Genomic DNA, 14,599 nt, shown 5'->3' with positions numbered 1-14,599 from the left:
TCAGGGATGGATGGTCTGCATTTCAGTTCAATGCTTTTAAATGCTTTCAAAAGCTCTCTGATTTCAGTCTCACTCCACAGAGAGATCTGGTCAGGCTCCTGCTCTCTGCACCCTCAGGCCTCCAGCTTTTGCTGGGGTTGCAGCTTCCCTCTGTGAGTGGATCTTGTGGTCAGGAGGGCCTTGGAGGAGCAGGAGTGATCCCTGTGTGTATCCCAGGGGTGATTCCAGTGTGTATCCCAGGAGTGATCCCTGTGTGTATCCCAGGAGTGATCCCTGTGTGTATCCCAGGGATGATTCCCTGTGTGTATCCCAGGGATGATTCCCTGTGTGTATCCCAGGGATGATTCCCTGTGTGTATCCCAGGGATGATTCCCTGTGTGTATCCCAGGAGCAGGGGTGATGATGATTCCCTGTGTGTATCCCAGGAGCAGGGGTGATGATGATTCCCTGTGTGTATCCCAGGAGCAGGGGTGATGATGATTCCCTGTGTGTATCCCAGGAGCAGGGGTGATGATGATTCCCTGTGTGTATCCCAGGAGCAGGGGTGATGATGATTCCCTGTGTGTATCCCAGGGATGATTCCCTGTGTGTATCCCAGGGATGATTCCCTGTGTGTATCCCAGGGGTGATTCCCTGTGTGTATCCCAGGAGTGATCCCTGTGTGTATCCCAGGGATGATTCCCAGTGTGTATCCCAGGGGTGATTCCCTGTGTGTATCCCAGGAGCAGGGGTGATGATGATTCCCTGTGTGTATCCCAGGGATGATCTCCAGCTCTGCTCCCCACGCTGGGCCGGTCCCGGCCGGCTGAGCTGGGCTCTTGTGCCATCTAGCTGCCTTCTGCCTTCTCCTCTTTCCTTCCTGCTGCCTTTCCTTGCTGTTTTGTCCTGTTCCTGTAGCCTTTCCCTTCCTCCTGCTGTTTTTCCCCGCTGCCTTCAGCCGCTCAGTGCGGTGTCCGCAGGTGAATTAAAAGCGGAGCAGCGAGAGCAGCGTTGGTGTTTTACAGCAGCTCCGAGAGCAGCTGCTGGCTCCTGTCGCTGCTCAAAGCTCAGTCTGAGAGCTCATTGCAGAGAGCTTTAAGCTGCCGTGGGTCTCCGAACGTTTCGCTTCCTACTTGTTTCTGGATATTTCCATAGGATGCTCTGGGGCTCAGTTTTTGGAGCATGCGTTGCAAAGTGAAGCGGAACTCATTTCCTTCCTATTTCTTTGAAATTTTTTTCTGTATTCTGCACGAAGCGGAGCGGTTTGGGGGAAGCTGGGCCGGAGCTTTAGGGGTGCTACACGGCCGAGATGGCGCCGGTGTCCCGGAGCCCCGGGCCGGTCTCCGGGGATGCACCGATAACGCCCGCCCGCGCCGCGGAGCTGCGGGAGCGCCGTGCGTGCACCACAGAGCTCCCCGCGAGCCCCGCCCCGCCGCGAGCTCCCCTTAGCGCGCCCGCCCGCGCCGCGCCCGAGGCTGCAGTTCCCGCGTTGCGGTGACGTCAGGCGGGGGCGGGGCCGGCGGCGGCGGCGCAAGATGGCGGCGACCACGGGCGCGGGTGAGCGGGGCCGGGCCGGGCCGGGCCGGGCCGGGCGGCGGGGCCGCGCCGGGGCCGCCTCGCCCCGGGGCACCCGCGGGGCCGCGCCCGGGGACGGCGGGGCGGGAGGCGCCCGGCGGAGGGGTGGCCGCGGCCGGGGGGGACGAGGCGACAGCGCGGCCCGAGCGGGGCCCGGTGGGGCGGGGGTGGAGCCGGAGCCGTCCCCGCTCCCGTCCGCGGGTCCCGGCGGGCCCGCCCGCGCCTCCCCGGGGGCCGCCGAGGCTTGGCGGTGGCAGCGGCCCCGGTGCGGGTCCGGAGCGAGCGGGGGCCCTGCGGACGCGGCTCCCGGCACGCCGGAACCGGGCCGGGGCCCCGGGCGGGCCCGCAGCCCTTGGCGGGGCCGGGGCCCCCAGCCCGGGCCGCCCTTCAGGCGCTTTCTCTCCCGGCCGGGTCCGTGCGGCCGGGGCTGACCCCCGTGCGCTCCTCTCGGTGGTCCCGAGCTGCGGCTGGCGGTGGGTGAGGGAAATCGGCCGCTTTGGGAGCGCCGAGACCCTCCCTGTGCTCCCGTGTCAGGACTGTGTGCTCCAAACACACAGGGAATTCTTTATTCCCTTCAAACCTGCTCCGCACCAGCTTTAACCACTTACACACACTCTCCCTGTGCGTTTATCATAACACATTAAACAAGAATACTGCAACTAGATTTGGAGTGAGGTTTTTTCTCTTGATATCTTCTAATGAACTTCCACAGATTGAGTAAATCAGAGTCACTTCTGTTGAGGCAGTTTCATTTTCCTGTTTTCCTAAGTCCATGGAGGGTTTCACATGCAGTGCTTGTTTTCATATTGCACCCTCTGAAGTTTGACTGTGTGCTCACCAGAATGTGACTGATGGGGATATAATAGAAGTATTTTGGAGTTCTTTTTTACAGATGGTTCTCTGTCAATGACCACTCAGATTTTAAGGATAACCATCACAATGCACATAATTTATATTAATCAAGTTAATAAAAACACTTTTAAAGTGCAGTGGTTGCTGTCCTGAGAATTGTGTTGCAGGGCTGTGTTGGAACATGTCGAGGTGTTGGCTAAAGACACAAAAGCTGTAGCTTGGAAGAAGGGACCCTTCTTCCCCTGTTGTGTCAGGTTCTCCTGCCTGCTCTGCGTTCTCCGTGATCCTTTCAAGCTGCTGACTTTGCATTTTGTGTTTGGCTGGAAGAACAAGGCAAACACTTTCCTTTCCAAGCCAGTGCAGCTGTGTGAGTGAATTGTTGGGTGCTCGTGGTGGGGCTGGGCTGCAGTGACCGCCCCAGCACGGCCTTTGGGACAGGCTGTGGTTACCTGGCAGCTGCTGGCCACCTTGTGTCCTGCTGTCCCTGGCTTTGTGGCAGCTGTGTCCCAGGGCTGGGAGCTGGGCCCTCAGGTTCCTGTGTGAGTGTGGGCACACGGATCTCGGGCTGCTCCAGGGGAGACTCACAGGCAGCGCTGCAGGAGCGCTGCACGTCTGCAGTGAACCCAGAATTCATCCTGGCAGTTTTAGCTGTAACTCCCAGCATTCTGGAGTGTTGAGAAAGGACAGAGATTTTGCTGTGCTGGTGGCAAGGGCAGCCCGGTGCCCAGGTGCTGGCAGTGGCACTGCGGTGCAGGCACAGCCTGGCACAGGCAGGGGCTGGAGGTGACACCTCGCTCTCCACTGCTGAGCCCTCCCTGGAGCCTTGGCAAAGTGCCTCAGTGCTGCCTTCACTCTCCTGGGAATCACAGTTTGCTAAAACTTGTTTTGTGGAATCCTAATGCTCGTGTTTGTCTGTAAAACGTGAGTATGTGTGATATCTTGAGCTCATGGTGGTTTAGCAATGGAGCCTAAACACGTATTGAAAGCTGCTCATTTGTCTTCAAAAGCAGCTGCTGACCCAGAGTGGTTACAAATGTCCCTGTAACTTAAAAAAGTCCTAGGTCTGGTCCTGGCAATTAGACAGGTAGATAGATTAGATATTTGTATCTATTGAGAAGATAGAAATTATTAAGAAGGGGAAAAACCCAACCATTGGCCTGGAAGGAATGCTGGATGTGGAGTCCACCTGTACCACTGAGAGAGGGGAAGCCTGTGTTGCTGATGGTGTGGGTTTCCCACACACCCCATTACTGTATGAATAAAAATAAAGGGTTGACTTTAATGATTTTAATAAGGCTGTTCCTAGGGGACTCTGCTCAGTGTGTGTCCATCCTTCAGACTGAGGTGTGCTGCAGGAGTGCTCAACTACCAGAGGTGATCTAGCAGGAATCCAAGGCTTCCTCACAGGCTCCTGCACTTGCTGGGCTGCAGTTACACTACAGACCGTGCAGCACACTGCTGTCCTGCAGATTCAGGTTTAAAATGAGTGAAAACCCAGCCATGCTGGCCTGGGGGATTGTGTTTCTCTAACTTTCACCCTGGGAAAGGTTTAATGACCTCACTTAACCCACTTTTCTCTGACAGTTCAGTTTAATGGGGCTGTGAGGCACTGTGTTCACCAACAGCCTGGAAGTGCTGAATAGTAAAATGGTTTGCCCAGATTTAAGTTTTTCCAAGGCTGAGGAAGGTGAGGAACTGCAGAAGAACCAGTCATTTAGTGTATGGCTGTGACAGTGGTGGCACATGTGGCTTAGTGCTCCTAACAGAGAAGAGCACACATTGGGGTTGGTACAGTGTGTTAAAAGTGTCTGTTTCTAACTGTTGGGGGCCGTGTACCATCCCTGTGAGCTCCAAGGGATGCTTGTGACAGGCCCAGGAGAGGTGCAACGTGAGTATTGTCCAACACAGCCTTGCAAGTGCCCCAGGATGGCTCAGTGAGTGACAGCAGTCATCCTGATCTCACAGGAAACATTGCCAGCACCAAGGGCTCTCTGGGACTGTGAGTGAAGGATTCAAGGGTAGGGGAAAAGTAATCGAAGAGAAGATGCAAGAGAAGTTTTGTGTTCTAAAATGATATGGACTGTAAGAGCACGTGAAATTGTGCCAGAGGAGCTGACTGCAGAGCTTTGTCTATTGTAATAGAAGGATGCAGTAGACTGAATAGAAAGGTAAATAGTTCAGCACTCCTACAAGATGATGCTGAATTGAATATTTTCAGCTTCAATTATATAAATTACATGATATGTTTGAAGAGCATCATTCTGGCTGAGAACAGTACTAATTAGTGTATCAGATGCATAGATAGGTGAGGATCCTGGCAGGTGTAACACTGACAGATGTGGTGAGGCTGTGAAAGCTGGAATTTTCAGCTTGTGAGGGTTCTGTTCAACTCCTGCAAGTGGAGCTGCAGTTACTGGAGGTTTGTTCCCCATTCCCCTGAGTGTGAGCTGGGGCTGTGCCTTCACCTGGGGCCTCAGGCTGATGTTTTAGTGACATCTTTCCAGGGAACCTGCCTAAAGCATTGAAAGGTAGAACCAGTGCTGAAACTTGCACAGAACAGAAAACACTTCAGATTGTTGAAGTGCACAGGAAGTTATTTTTGTGTCTGCAAAATATCTCAGTACCTGCCTGCATCATCAGAGTGGAAATTGTGACTGTAAAGACAATGCAAGGAATCCAAGGTTCCTGTCTCCTGAAAGCTTTTGTGACAACTGCTGAAAGCCTTTTACTTGGTTTTAGGTATTCCATCACTTCAGAAACTTTATACACCATTGTGACAAGGAATGGCTTGCGTATTTTTTACAGTCTCAGTGCTGCAAGGATAAGCTGTCCAATTCATTATCTGCAGTCAATGCAAAGACATGAAACACAGACTGGAAAGGATGTAATTAAGGCTGAATATCAAATACACAAGCAACAGAAAGCACTTTAATGTATTGAGCAACAGAAGTACTTAAAGCTGTTGGATTTCAGCTCACTTGAGTTACTGTAAATCAGGAACTAGTATAGAAAGCAGAGTTTAAATTGTCCAGAAAGGCCAATTTGATAAGTTGCTTGTTACCAGTGAAGATGTGAAAAAACCTTCAGTAACAGACAGTTCCTCTCCTTGGAGCCTCATTTTCTGGGTGCTTTGCTGAGATGTGCTGTGCCCTGTGCCTGCACTTTTGTCCTGAAGAGAAATGCTTGTCATTCTCTCTCACTTTAGGAAAGATAAACATGTTATTGATGTTTTTGAAAGGTGTATTTTTTGTTCTACTGCCACTGATCAGAAGGATTGGAGGAGAGGATCTGCCCCCAAAGGCACATGGCCTGCCTGGTTTCACAGTGCTGTTCTCAGCTTCACAAGGTGTCTGGATGTGGAATTGCTTCAGCTACGTAACTGAGGGAAATGGAGGTGGAAAGGTGTAGTCAGTGAGTAAGATGAGAAGAATCTCAGCCTGGTAAGATCACTCTTAAAGTTGTTGCAAGACACATTCAGTCACATATCTGTATCTTTAGTAGTGCTGTATTAAAAGGTAAATCTGAGAGTGCTTTAAGATGTTAAAAAGTCCACGCTGACATTTAACTGTCTTTCAGGATAATTCTGTTCTTCCTTTCGTGAGATTCTGACCAGGTCAGACTCCTTTTGTCTCCATTTCAGTGTGCTGGCTCTGCCTTGCAGCTGATTGGTTTGTGAGCAGCTGGGTTGTGAGGTGCCAGAGAAGTTTCTGACAAGGAAAACAGAAGGTCCTGATTTGGTTGAAGGCTGAAGAGGATGTCACGAGGTCACCCAGCTTCTTAACTGCAGCTCTGAGCTCCATGAAGTACAGTCTGTGGTTCAGTTCTCCTCTTTGGTTGCCATAAATTATTTCCTTAACGTTTTGTACTTGTGAACTCGTGTGTGGGGTTGAGGCTTCACAAATACACATTTCTGAGAGGTTTGCTTTGAGAAGGATTGTTCAAACCTGTCACTGGAGAGCTCACCTAGTCAATACAGTTACAGTTCAGCTTTCACCGGTTTGCTGTTGTGATTAAAAGTGGATATCTCCTTTTGCTCTGAAATATGTTTGCAGTTCCATTTCTGGGAGTATTTCTGTGAGGTTAGGCAAGCTGCAAGTGAAGCAGTTACTGATATATTACTATATTTGCGTTTCAAATAAAGCTGCTATTTGAGAGTCATCTTGAACCATAGTGAAGGCTAAATTAAAATGCATAACTGAAAGTACTTTAGACAAGCTGATTACTTTTTAATTGCCTCTCACTTTATTTAGGCTTTCTTGTGTTAAATGAAGGGCTCTTAGAAAAACATGTTGGTTTGGTTACTGCCATGGAAGTCTCCATTGCTGCACTGGGAGGGTTTTGCAAGGTATTTATTGGGGGGTGGGAGGAGGGAACACCAGGGACTCCTGGTGCTGCCAGGGCCACAGGACATCTCCTGACCCTGCAGCTGCCATGCTGTGCAAATACTGTGTATGCCTGGGACAGATCTGGCCACTTTCTAGGAATCTTGGTGGACAGCAAACCCCATGGTGATGTGTTTGTGTGCGATCACAAGTGATAAAGTTCATGTGGCTTCTGAGGTTGGGATCCCAGCAGGATGTGGTAGCAGACCATGAGTGCTCCAGGCCCTTGCAAATGAGGAGGAGATGGGATTGGCTTAATGGCCTTGTGCATCTTTCCAGACTGACCAGAAGGATGAATCTGGTCTTTATTCTGCCTTGCTTAAGGGAAGTTTATTTATAGAAAGCATTTATGGTCATATGGGCATAATAGTTTAGATTAATATGTGTGATTCTATTGAATAAATTTCAGGAGGATGTGTCAGGGAGGGAGCTGAACTGACACCTTCTGTGGTAGCTGAGGTGATGGTCCTTGATGTTACACCCTGAGCTTAAGAATAGGGGTGAAACATGTTCAGAAAGCAGAAATGTTGATGACAGGGTCATCTCTGGTAAAGTTACCAGCTATCTCCCATGATCATTTTATTTTCTGTGAAGTGCATAAAACTCAAATCTGTGTCCTTCCCTTTGGGCATCCCCTTGCCATGATGTCCCTGCAGTGCTCCCAAGGAGCAGTTCCTGTGGAGTGAACACTCATTCCTGTTAAAGATTTCCGTGTGACAGGAGTCAGTGCTCAATGACTCGCCAGCTCTCTGGAGACCTCACCCTTGCCAAAGAACTCAAATCCTGTGTGACTCTTTTATGGCTCTGATTCATGCTGGATTCATGCTGAATCAGAGCAGCTGTATCTGGGGAGAGCTCAGCAATTAAGTTGCCTTCTCTTCCCGTAAGGTTGTAAAGCCAAGCCCAGCTCTGGGTAGCAAATGTCAGAGCTGAGGCTGCCTTTCAGTCTTGGTTGTGGCCTGCTCGAATATGTTCGTGGTGATGTAATTTTTAATTACACACTCACTTAGAGATTCCTGCTTGGCTCAGTGAGCAGGGTGTGATGCTCACAGGGATCACTCAGAGTGGATGCTCAGAGGAAGGGTGGACGGACAATATTTTTTGTTTTCTTCTTTGGTGTGTGGCCTGTGTCTGCCATAAAGCTGATTCCTTCTGGGTTATTTAGTTTGGTCTAAGTAAATACCGGTAAATTGTCTTTGCACCACTGATAACTATGAAGTGATGGTATTAAGTAGCGAGGCACAGAGACAGAGATGATGATTGTGAAGCACTGATGTTGTGGCGTGGAAGTGAGAGCATTTTTTGGCATTCGTGTAACTCATTCCAGGTGGGTCTTCCACTGGCTCCTGCTGATGGCTGCTCAGGCTGGGGATCTGATAACAGCCACAGAGCTTCCTCTGTGGCATCCCCTGCCATCCCTGGGAAAGAGCTGCTGGGCCCCCTCCAGAAGGACCTTCTGTTTGCCCTTGTCCCCTGGCCCTTTTTTCCCCAGCAGGCAGGGCTGGAGCCCAGGCAGCAGCTTAGCTGTGAGTCATTCTCCATCAACAGCATCCCGTGCATCCTCTGCAGCAAAAATAGGGAAATAGGTGGGGTGTGTGCAAGCAAAGGCTGCACCTTGTCCTTCAGCTCCTGCTCCCTGCCTCGTGTTCCCAGCTCTCAGGTGTTAGAGCTGGGCTGCTCTGCCTCCCCAAGCTGAAGCATGGAGGGTGTTTGGAATGGAATTAAAAATGGGGTGACTTGTCTGTCATGGCTCAGGTGTGACTTACAGACTTGAACCCTCTTGTGTCTGAGGCACGTAGGATATACACTTCATCATTTAAGGATTTTGTGGGAGAGTAAATGCTGGAGTTTGTCATGCAGAGGATGTGACAGTGATGCCCAGGAGGTCCTGTTGCCACCCAGGATCTGGGGCTTGGGCAGTCTCATGGCAATGGCTTTAGCAGCCCCAGCTGACTCATTTCCTTTCACAGCCAAGGATTTGTGTTGCTCAGCAGCCGTGGAAACGGCAGGGTCTGGCTGGGAGGAGATTTGGCAGGGAGCTGTGCTCAGCAGCCCCGGATGGGAGCTTTGGTTCTGCCAGGACAGGTCTGGTGTCTGCTGGCAGCACTCTGCTGGATCTGAGTTCCTGTGCTGGGAGTGAATCCTGCTGCCCAGGACGTTCTGGGGTATGATCACGTTAGATGTGTATCCAGCTGGCCAGCAAACTACTTTCCTTAGTCATTTCTTGGTTTGGTTTCTTTGATGCATGCTTTGTAGTGAATGAAATTTGGACACTTGATTGTGCAGCAAAATCATCTCTGCCATTTACCTTCCTTAGCTTCCATTAGTATATTTAGAGGAGGGTTTTTAACTGCTGGATCCTCTGTATTTTGCCCATGGCCAAGGAGTGCTCCACGGGCTGCAGGTGGATCTCTGCTGCCCCAGGGGCCTCCACAGGCTGCAGGGGCATCTCTGCCCATCCTTCACTGACCTTGGTGTCTGCACAGCTGTTCCTCTGGCACATTCTCCCTCTCTCCTGCAGCTCCTGTGCAGTAACTGTCCCTTCCCAAGCACTTTATCCTGGCAGTGCTGGTGGGCTGGGCCATGGCCAGCAGTGGGTCTGTCCTGGAGCTGCCCAGGACTGGCTCTGCCACACGGGGAGAGCTCCCAGCAGCTCCTGACAGGAGCCAGCCCTGCAGTTCTGTGATGCCTGGGCTGCAGATGCCTTGAGGAGCAGTGAAACCCACTGTGGCCTCACTTCAGATCCTCCTTCACCACAGACCTGTGTCACCTAAGCTCTCGTGCCATTGTTTTCCATTAATGCAGGGGGGAGAAAGAAATCTTTCTGTTTTGATTTTTTGAGGAGAAATGCCAACAATTACAAAGTGCTGAAATTCCTTGGTGGTGGAGGCCACAAGTACAAAGGATGCTATTGCTGCTGACAAAGCCCACTTCAATTAACTTCAGATTAACCTACTAATGCTATGAAAGAGTTTTATTTGCTTTGAAAGGTATTTCTAAAGCTCTGAGTTAACTGTTGTCAAGCCTCTCATAATGTCATTTTATAGAAACTTCTAAATTTTTGTACTATAAATCATATAGACAAGTGCTAATTAGAGCTCCATAATACTGGGTGTACCTTTGAGGGAACAGCTTTCCTTTCATTTTACTGCCTGCCCTAACATGTGGCCTGTCAGCCTTCTAGAATGTTTATTTGGGAATACCTTGATTTTGATTGTAAAATCTAAACTAAATATGGGAATACCTTTTTTGAAATGTTGAAATATTGTCATTCAAAAAGTGGTATTTTCATGGTTTTGCCTAAAATGTGAGCTGTAGAATCACCAAAAGTATCAGGGAAATTACTCTAACCTTTTTTCCTTTACTGGATTTCTCAACTGAAAATATTTTTCTGATTGTTTCAGGAGTAAAAGTTCCTCGTAATTTTCGTCTTTTGGAAGAACTTGAAGAAGGTCAGAAGGGAGTAGGAGATGGAACAGTTAGCTGGGGCCTTGAAGATGATGAAGATATGACACTTACAAGATGGACAGGAATGATTATTGGGCCTCCAAGAGTAAGTATCCACTTAAATACTAAAATAGTACTATTACATTTTTCCCCCCTTCTCTTAGCCTAACCACTGAAGTAGAAAATAAACAAAAGGCAAACAAGTGAAAAAACACTTTAGGAAGTGATTTATGTTGAAGTTCTTTATAATAATGGGTTTCATATATCTATATGGTTTTATGCTTGTAATTTGAAGCATTTTGGTTTTACTTGTCTGCTTTTTATTTGCAGATTCAGTAAGACATAACTTTTGAGATCTCAGAATTCTAACAACCTGTACCCTTGAATCCAGCAAGGTTTAAAGACCCTCAGCTAGTGAGGCTACAAATGGAGCTGCTGCAGGTGCCAGGGGATGCTCTGTGCTGTTTTTTCTGCTGTTCCTCTTCAGTTTATGGGCTGCTGTCTATTGCAGCAGTACTGGGGAAATCTTGCAGAATTTCAGTTGACTGAGGAAACTTAAATTTTAGTGATTTCAGTCTCTTCTCTGAACGTCCTCTTCCAAAGCAGCATCTTAAAATGCAGCTGGTCTTTGTGGGAGTATTGTGTTGTCTTTTCCCCCCAGCCCTACTAAACCATGGGGTTTGCACTCTAGTAGTGAACTTGGGGGCTTAATTGTGTGTTGAATGTGTGCATGTGTTCTAAAACCAGAACCTGTCTGTTGTCTCCAGTTTCACTGTTCTGTTTCCTTAATGTCCTTTGATGGAGTTCAAGTAGCCAGTTCTCCTTCCTGCAATAGCAGATGTCGTCTACATCTGGCCTCAGTATCATTTCTCAGAAATTCCAGGGGTCATTATATGAAAACCTTCACAGACCTTTAATCATGTTCCTGCTCTCTGTTCCCATTCTGTCAGTTGCTGTTTCTGACATACAGTGAGGCTGTACAAGAATATGAATTATGAAGGCATTATACATGCAGTGTTTTCTGTCTCACCCAGAAGTGTTGTTTACTTGTTGTCTGCCTGTGCTAATCTCTCCCCAGCCACGAGCATTTCATTTGTTTATGATGTACCCAAATTGTTTTCTAGAACAGCATTTGATTTTAGAACATTAGGAGAGTGCTAATGAGCCTGCATTAAGGCTGTGGAGAAAGCTCACTGTGTGCATAGGCTTTATGGAAAATTTAAACAACCTTGAAATCTAATTTAGAAAATTAAATAGGAATTGAAATGTGCAAACTGGAATGTGCAGCCTTGCCAACAGTGAATGAAGTTTGCAGTTCTTGTCGTGCTGCAAACCAAGGCTACAGGACTGTCACAGCAGAGGAGTCAGCTCTGCCTCCCCTTTTTTTTCTGACACATTTAGGAATCTAGATCTTCTTGCTGGAAGTGTCATGACTTCTTAGGAGCTTCTTGCTTGAAGGCAGCAGACTGTATTGAGATAATGACTTGCAGCCATTCTTGTTTGCTGTCCTCCTGTTAACACTGCTCATGTTCAGTTATTACCATTTTGGTTCTCAGTAGGATGTGGAAATACTGGCTGGGGACAAAAGCCAAGTGCTGTTTCCCTCTGGGTGGAAGGCAGTCACACTTGTAGCAGGTGGGAGGATGTTATGCTGGATTCCAGTGAGGAAAACGAGCAGCTGTGCAGAGCTGCAGTTCCCAGTGTGCTGCTGCCCCGAGTTGTCCTGCAGGGGTGTCCTTTGCAGGCTGTGAGTGATGTCCCCTTGTTGACACAGACTGTTCCAAACCAGCAGAACTGCCAGAGCTTCAGCTTCATCTGCACCTGTTCTGTGCTTCCCACAGCCTGCTCCACGCACAAAGACCAGCAGAATTTATTACCCTGGAGAAACATCTGATACTCTGAATATTACAAGATGAACTAAAAACAGGTAGCCAGCATAGTGTCTACATGGCTGCCACGCTTTTTCCCATGTTCCTAAAGTGTCCACTGCTTTAACCAAATGCTTATTGAACTGCCTGTATTTGTTTTCTCTAATTGTTTCCCCTTTCTTTTCCCCTCAGACAATTTATGAAAACAGAATATACAGCCTTAAAATAGAATGTGGGCCTAAGTATCCAGAAGCACCTCCATTTGTAAGATTTGTAACAAAAATTAATATGAATGGAGTAAATAGTTCTAATGGAGTGGTAAGTTTTTTTTGCTTTTATTCATTTTAATATTGGTGGTTTTTTGTGCAGCTTCAATGTTTTGTTTATATTTGTAGCTTGCTTAGCTACTCATTGCTTGTGGTGCTGTTTGTTGGAGAAGGAAGAGGGGTAGAGGGGAGGACAAGTGAAGATTTATTATGCTTTTAGGAAAACATTTGCTTTTGATTTCTCCCACTCAGATTTCATGTGGGATCTTTCGTTTGGGGTGGGGGGAGTTTAAGTGTACCCAGTGCACCAATTCTGACAGGAATGATCTTTTTTCTGTTTTAGGTGGACCCCAGAGCCATATCAGTCCTAGCAAAATGGCAGAATTCTTATAGTATCAAAGTTGTTCTGCAAGAGCTTCGGCGTCTAATGATGTCTAAAGAAAATATGAAACTTCCTCAGCCACCTGAAGGACAATGTTACAGCAATTAATTAAAAAAAAAAACAAAACAACATGCCCCCCTTATTCAATTAAGCTGTCTTCATTTTCCACAGTAGTAAATTTTCTAGATGCATCTTGTAGACCTCAAAATACTGGAAAGGAGGTTCCCATTCAAAGGAAGTTTTTCTTGAGATACTGTAAATGATACTAATTTTTTTTTTTTTCATTTGAAATATAAGTTGTGCTATAACAAATAATCCTGTCGTGTAACCACTGTCCACATAGCTGAACTTCTGGTATCAGGAAAAGTCTATTTAAATTTATTACTGTCAAGACCAGTGTGGCACATCCAACTTAACTGTGAAAGGATCCATCCCACAATCACCTTGCTGTGTGTCTGGCCTGGGTTATTTTTTTCTTTCTCTGTCTTTTGCAATAGAGTCGAAGCTCAGGGCTGTTTATTAGAGTAGACACAAAGGTTTTTGCTTCCAGTACTACACTGGGCTGTATGGACTACTACTGGGGATGTGTGCTAACCTCAGTCATCCCTCCCTTTGTGCTCACTCTAGTAAAGGCTGAATGTGACTGTGGTTGTTTTGGGGTTTTTGTTATTATTTTTTAAATGCCCCGATAATCTGGGGCAAGCTTTTCTTCTTTCCTTTGGCCAAGGCATAGATTATATTTCTCTTCCTGGTCCCCCTCACCAGTGATGGGAGCTTTGGGTGAGGGATTCAGGGTTCTTTTAATCTCTTCCCTCTTCCCCTCTTTTTAGTGGGGGTGCTGCTTTCTTTTTGCCCCTCTTGGTGACTCTTCTCACCCCTGGCCCAGGGGTGAGCCTTGGGGCAATAACTTGACCTGTTCCCTCCTGCTTATCATTTTGGTCTTGCAACAAATTTAATCTTCACCAGCCTGGGAAACAAGAGTATCTGTTCTGCTGGCAAACGTGGGTTTTCCCTTCCCTCCAGCACTGCTGCCACACCGCCAAGCTGGCCACGGCCGTGCTCTTAGATAGGCTTTGACGTGGGGAAAAGAGCAGTAATTTACCAGGATTGCCCAAACCTTCTGCTGCCAAACTTCAGTGGGGGAGTCTCTGCACGTAGGGATTCTGAGCACACTCCAGGTACCCTCAAATCGCTGTGTTTTGGTGCTTTGGATTGACCCGAGAATGTTAATTAACAAAATGTTGCACTTGCGTTTTCCCCTTCAAAAGATGTGACAACCACAGACAAATCAAAGCCGGGTGGTGGCTTTGATTAGGGTCCTGTAAGGCTTAGAAATGGCTCCAGTGAAGATTTTGGGGAAGCGGTGGCACAGCAGATTAAGGACCTTGATTGGCTTTGCATCCTGGCAAATCACTGCCTTTTCTGGTTTACTGTTCCGGACCACTAACTGCTGCAATGTGGATGCAAGCTTACAGGAAACCAACTTAGTGTGTCCTAAGTTTTATGAAAAATTCAGTGTTTGTGTAAAAAAAAAAGAAAAAAAAAAAAAAAAAGAAGAAAAAATAAGGAAAAAAGAAAAGAGTAAAAATAAACACATTTTAAAGCAGCAGCTGTCAAGTCAATGAACAATTGATGTTTCCATTAACTTCTGAGGAAAATATTAGTTGTAAGGATTTAACATCCTCTGTACTGAAAGTTTAACATAACAGTATTCCATAAGCAGCCTTTTTATTGTATCAGACCATTGCCTGATTTTAATATAATAAAAAGTGTGCATTAATATTAGAAGGCTTTAATTGTATTTATGTTTAGAATTTTGATTCCTTATGGAATTCTCGATTTGTTGGA

The 14,599-nt window shown here is 47.4% G+C and overlaps 1 protein-coding gene across 1 annotated transcript; it reads left to right on the top strand.

Annotated features, from left to right (window-relative positions):
• The first annotated feature begins 1,423 nt into the window (after positions 1–1,423).
• UBE2V1 (ubiquitin conjugating enzyme E2 V1) lies at positions 1,424–14,343 on the top strand. Its single transcript, XM_058850336.1, has 4 exons — positions 1,424–1,536; positions 10,193–10,341; positions 12,296–12,421; positions 12,713–14,343. Exons 1-4 carry the CDS (start codon positions 1,515–1,517, stop codon positions 12,857–12,859), a joined length of 444 nt encoding a protein of 147 aa, XP_058706319.1. The 5' UTR covers positions 1,424–1,514; the 3' UTR covers positions 12,860–14,343.
• The last annotated feature ends 256 nt before the right edge of the window (positions 14,344–14,599 follow it).

Source organism: Poecile atricapillus, chromosome 15, assembly GCF_030490865.1.
Source record: "Poecile atricapillus isolate bPoeAtr1 chromosome 15, bPoeAtr1.hap1, whole genome shotgun sequence".
In the NCBI taxonomy this organism is placed as follows: domain Eukaryota; kingdom Metazoa; phylum Chordata; class Aves; order Passeriformes; family Paridae; genus Poecile; species Poecile atricapillus.
Note: the sequence above shows the minus strand (reverse complement) of the source record. Positions and strands in the feature narration are given on the sequence as shown.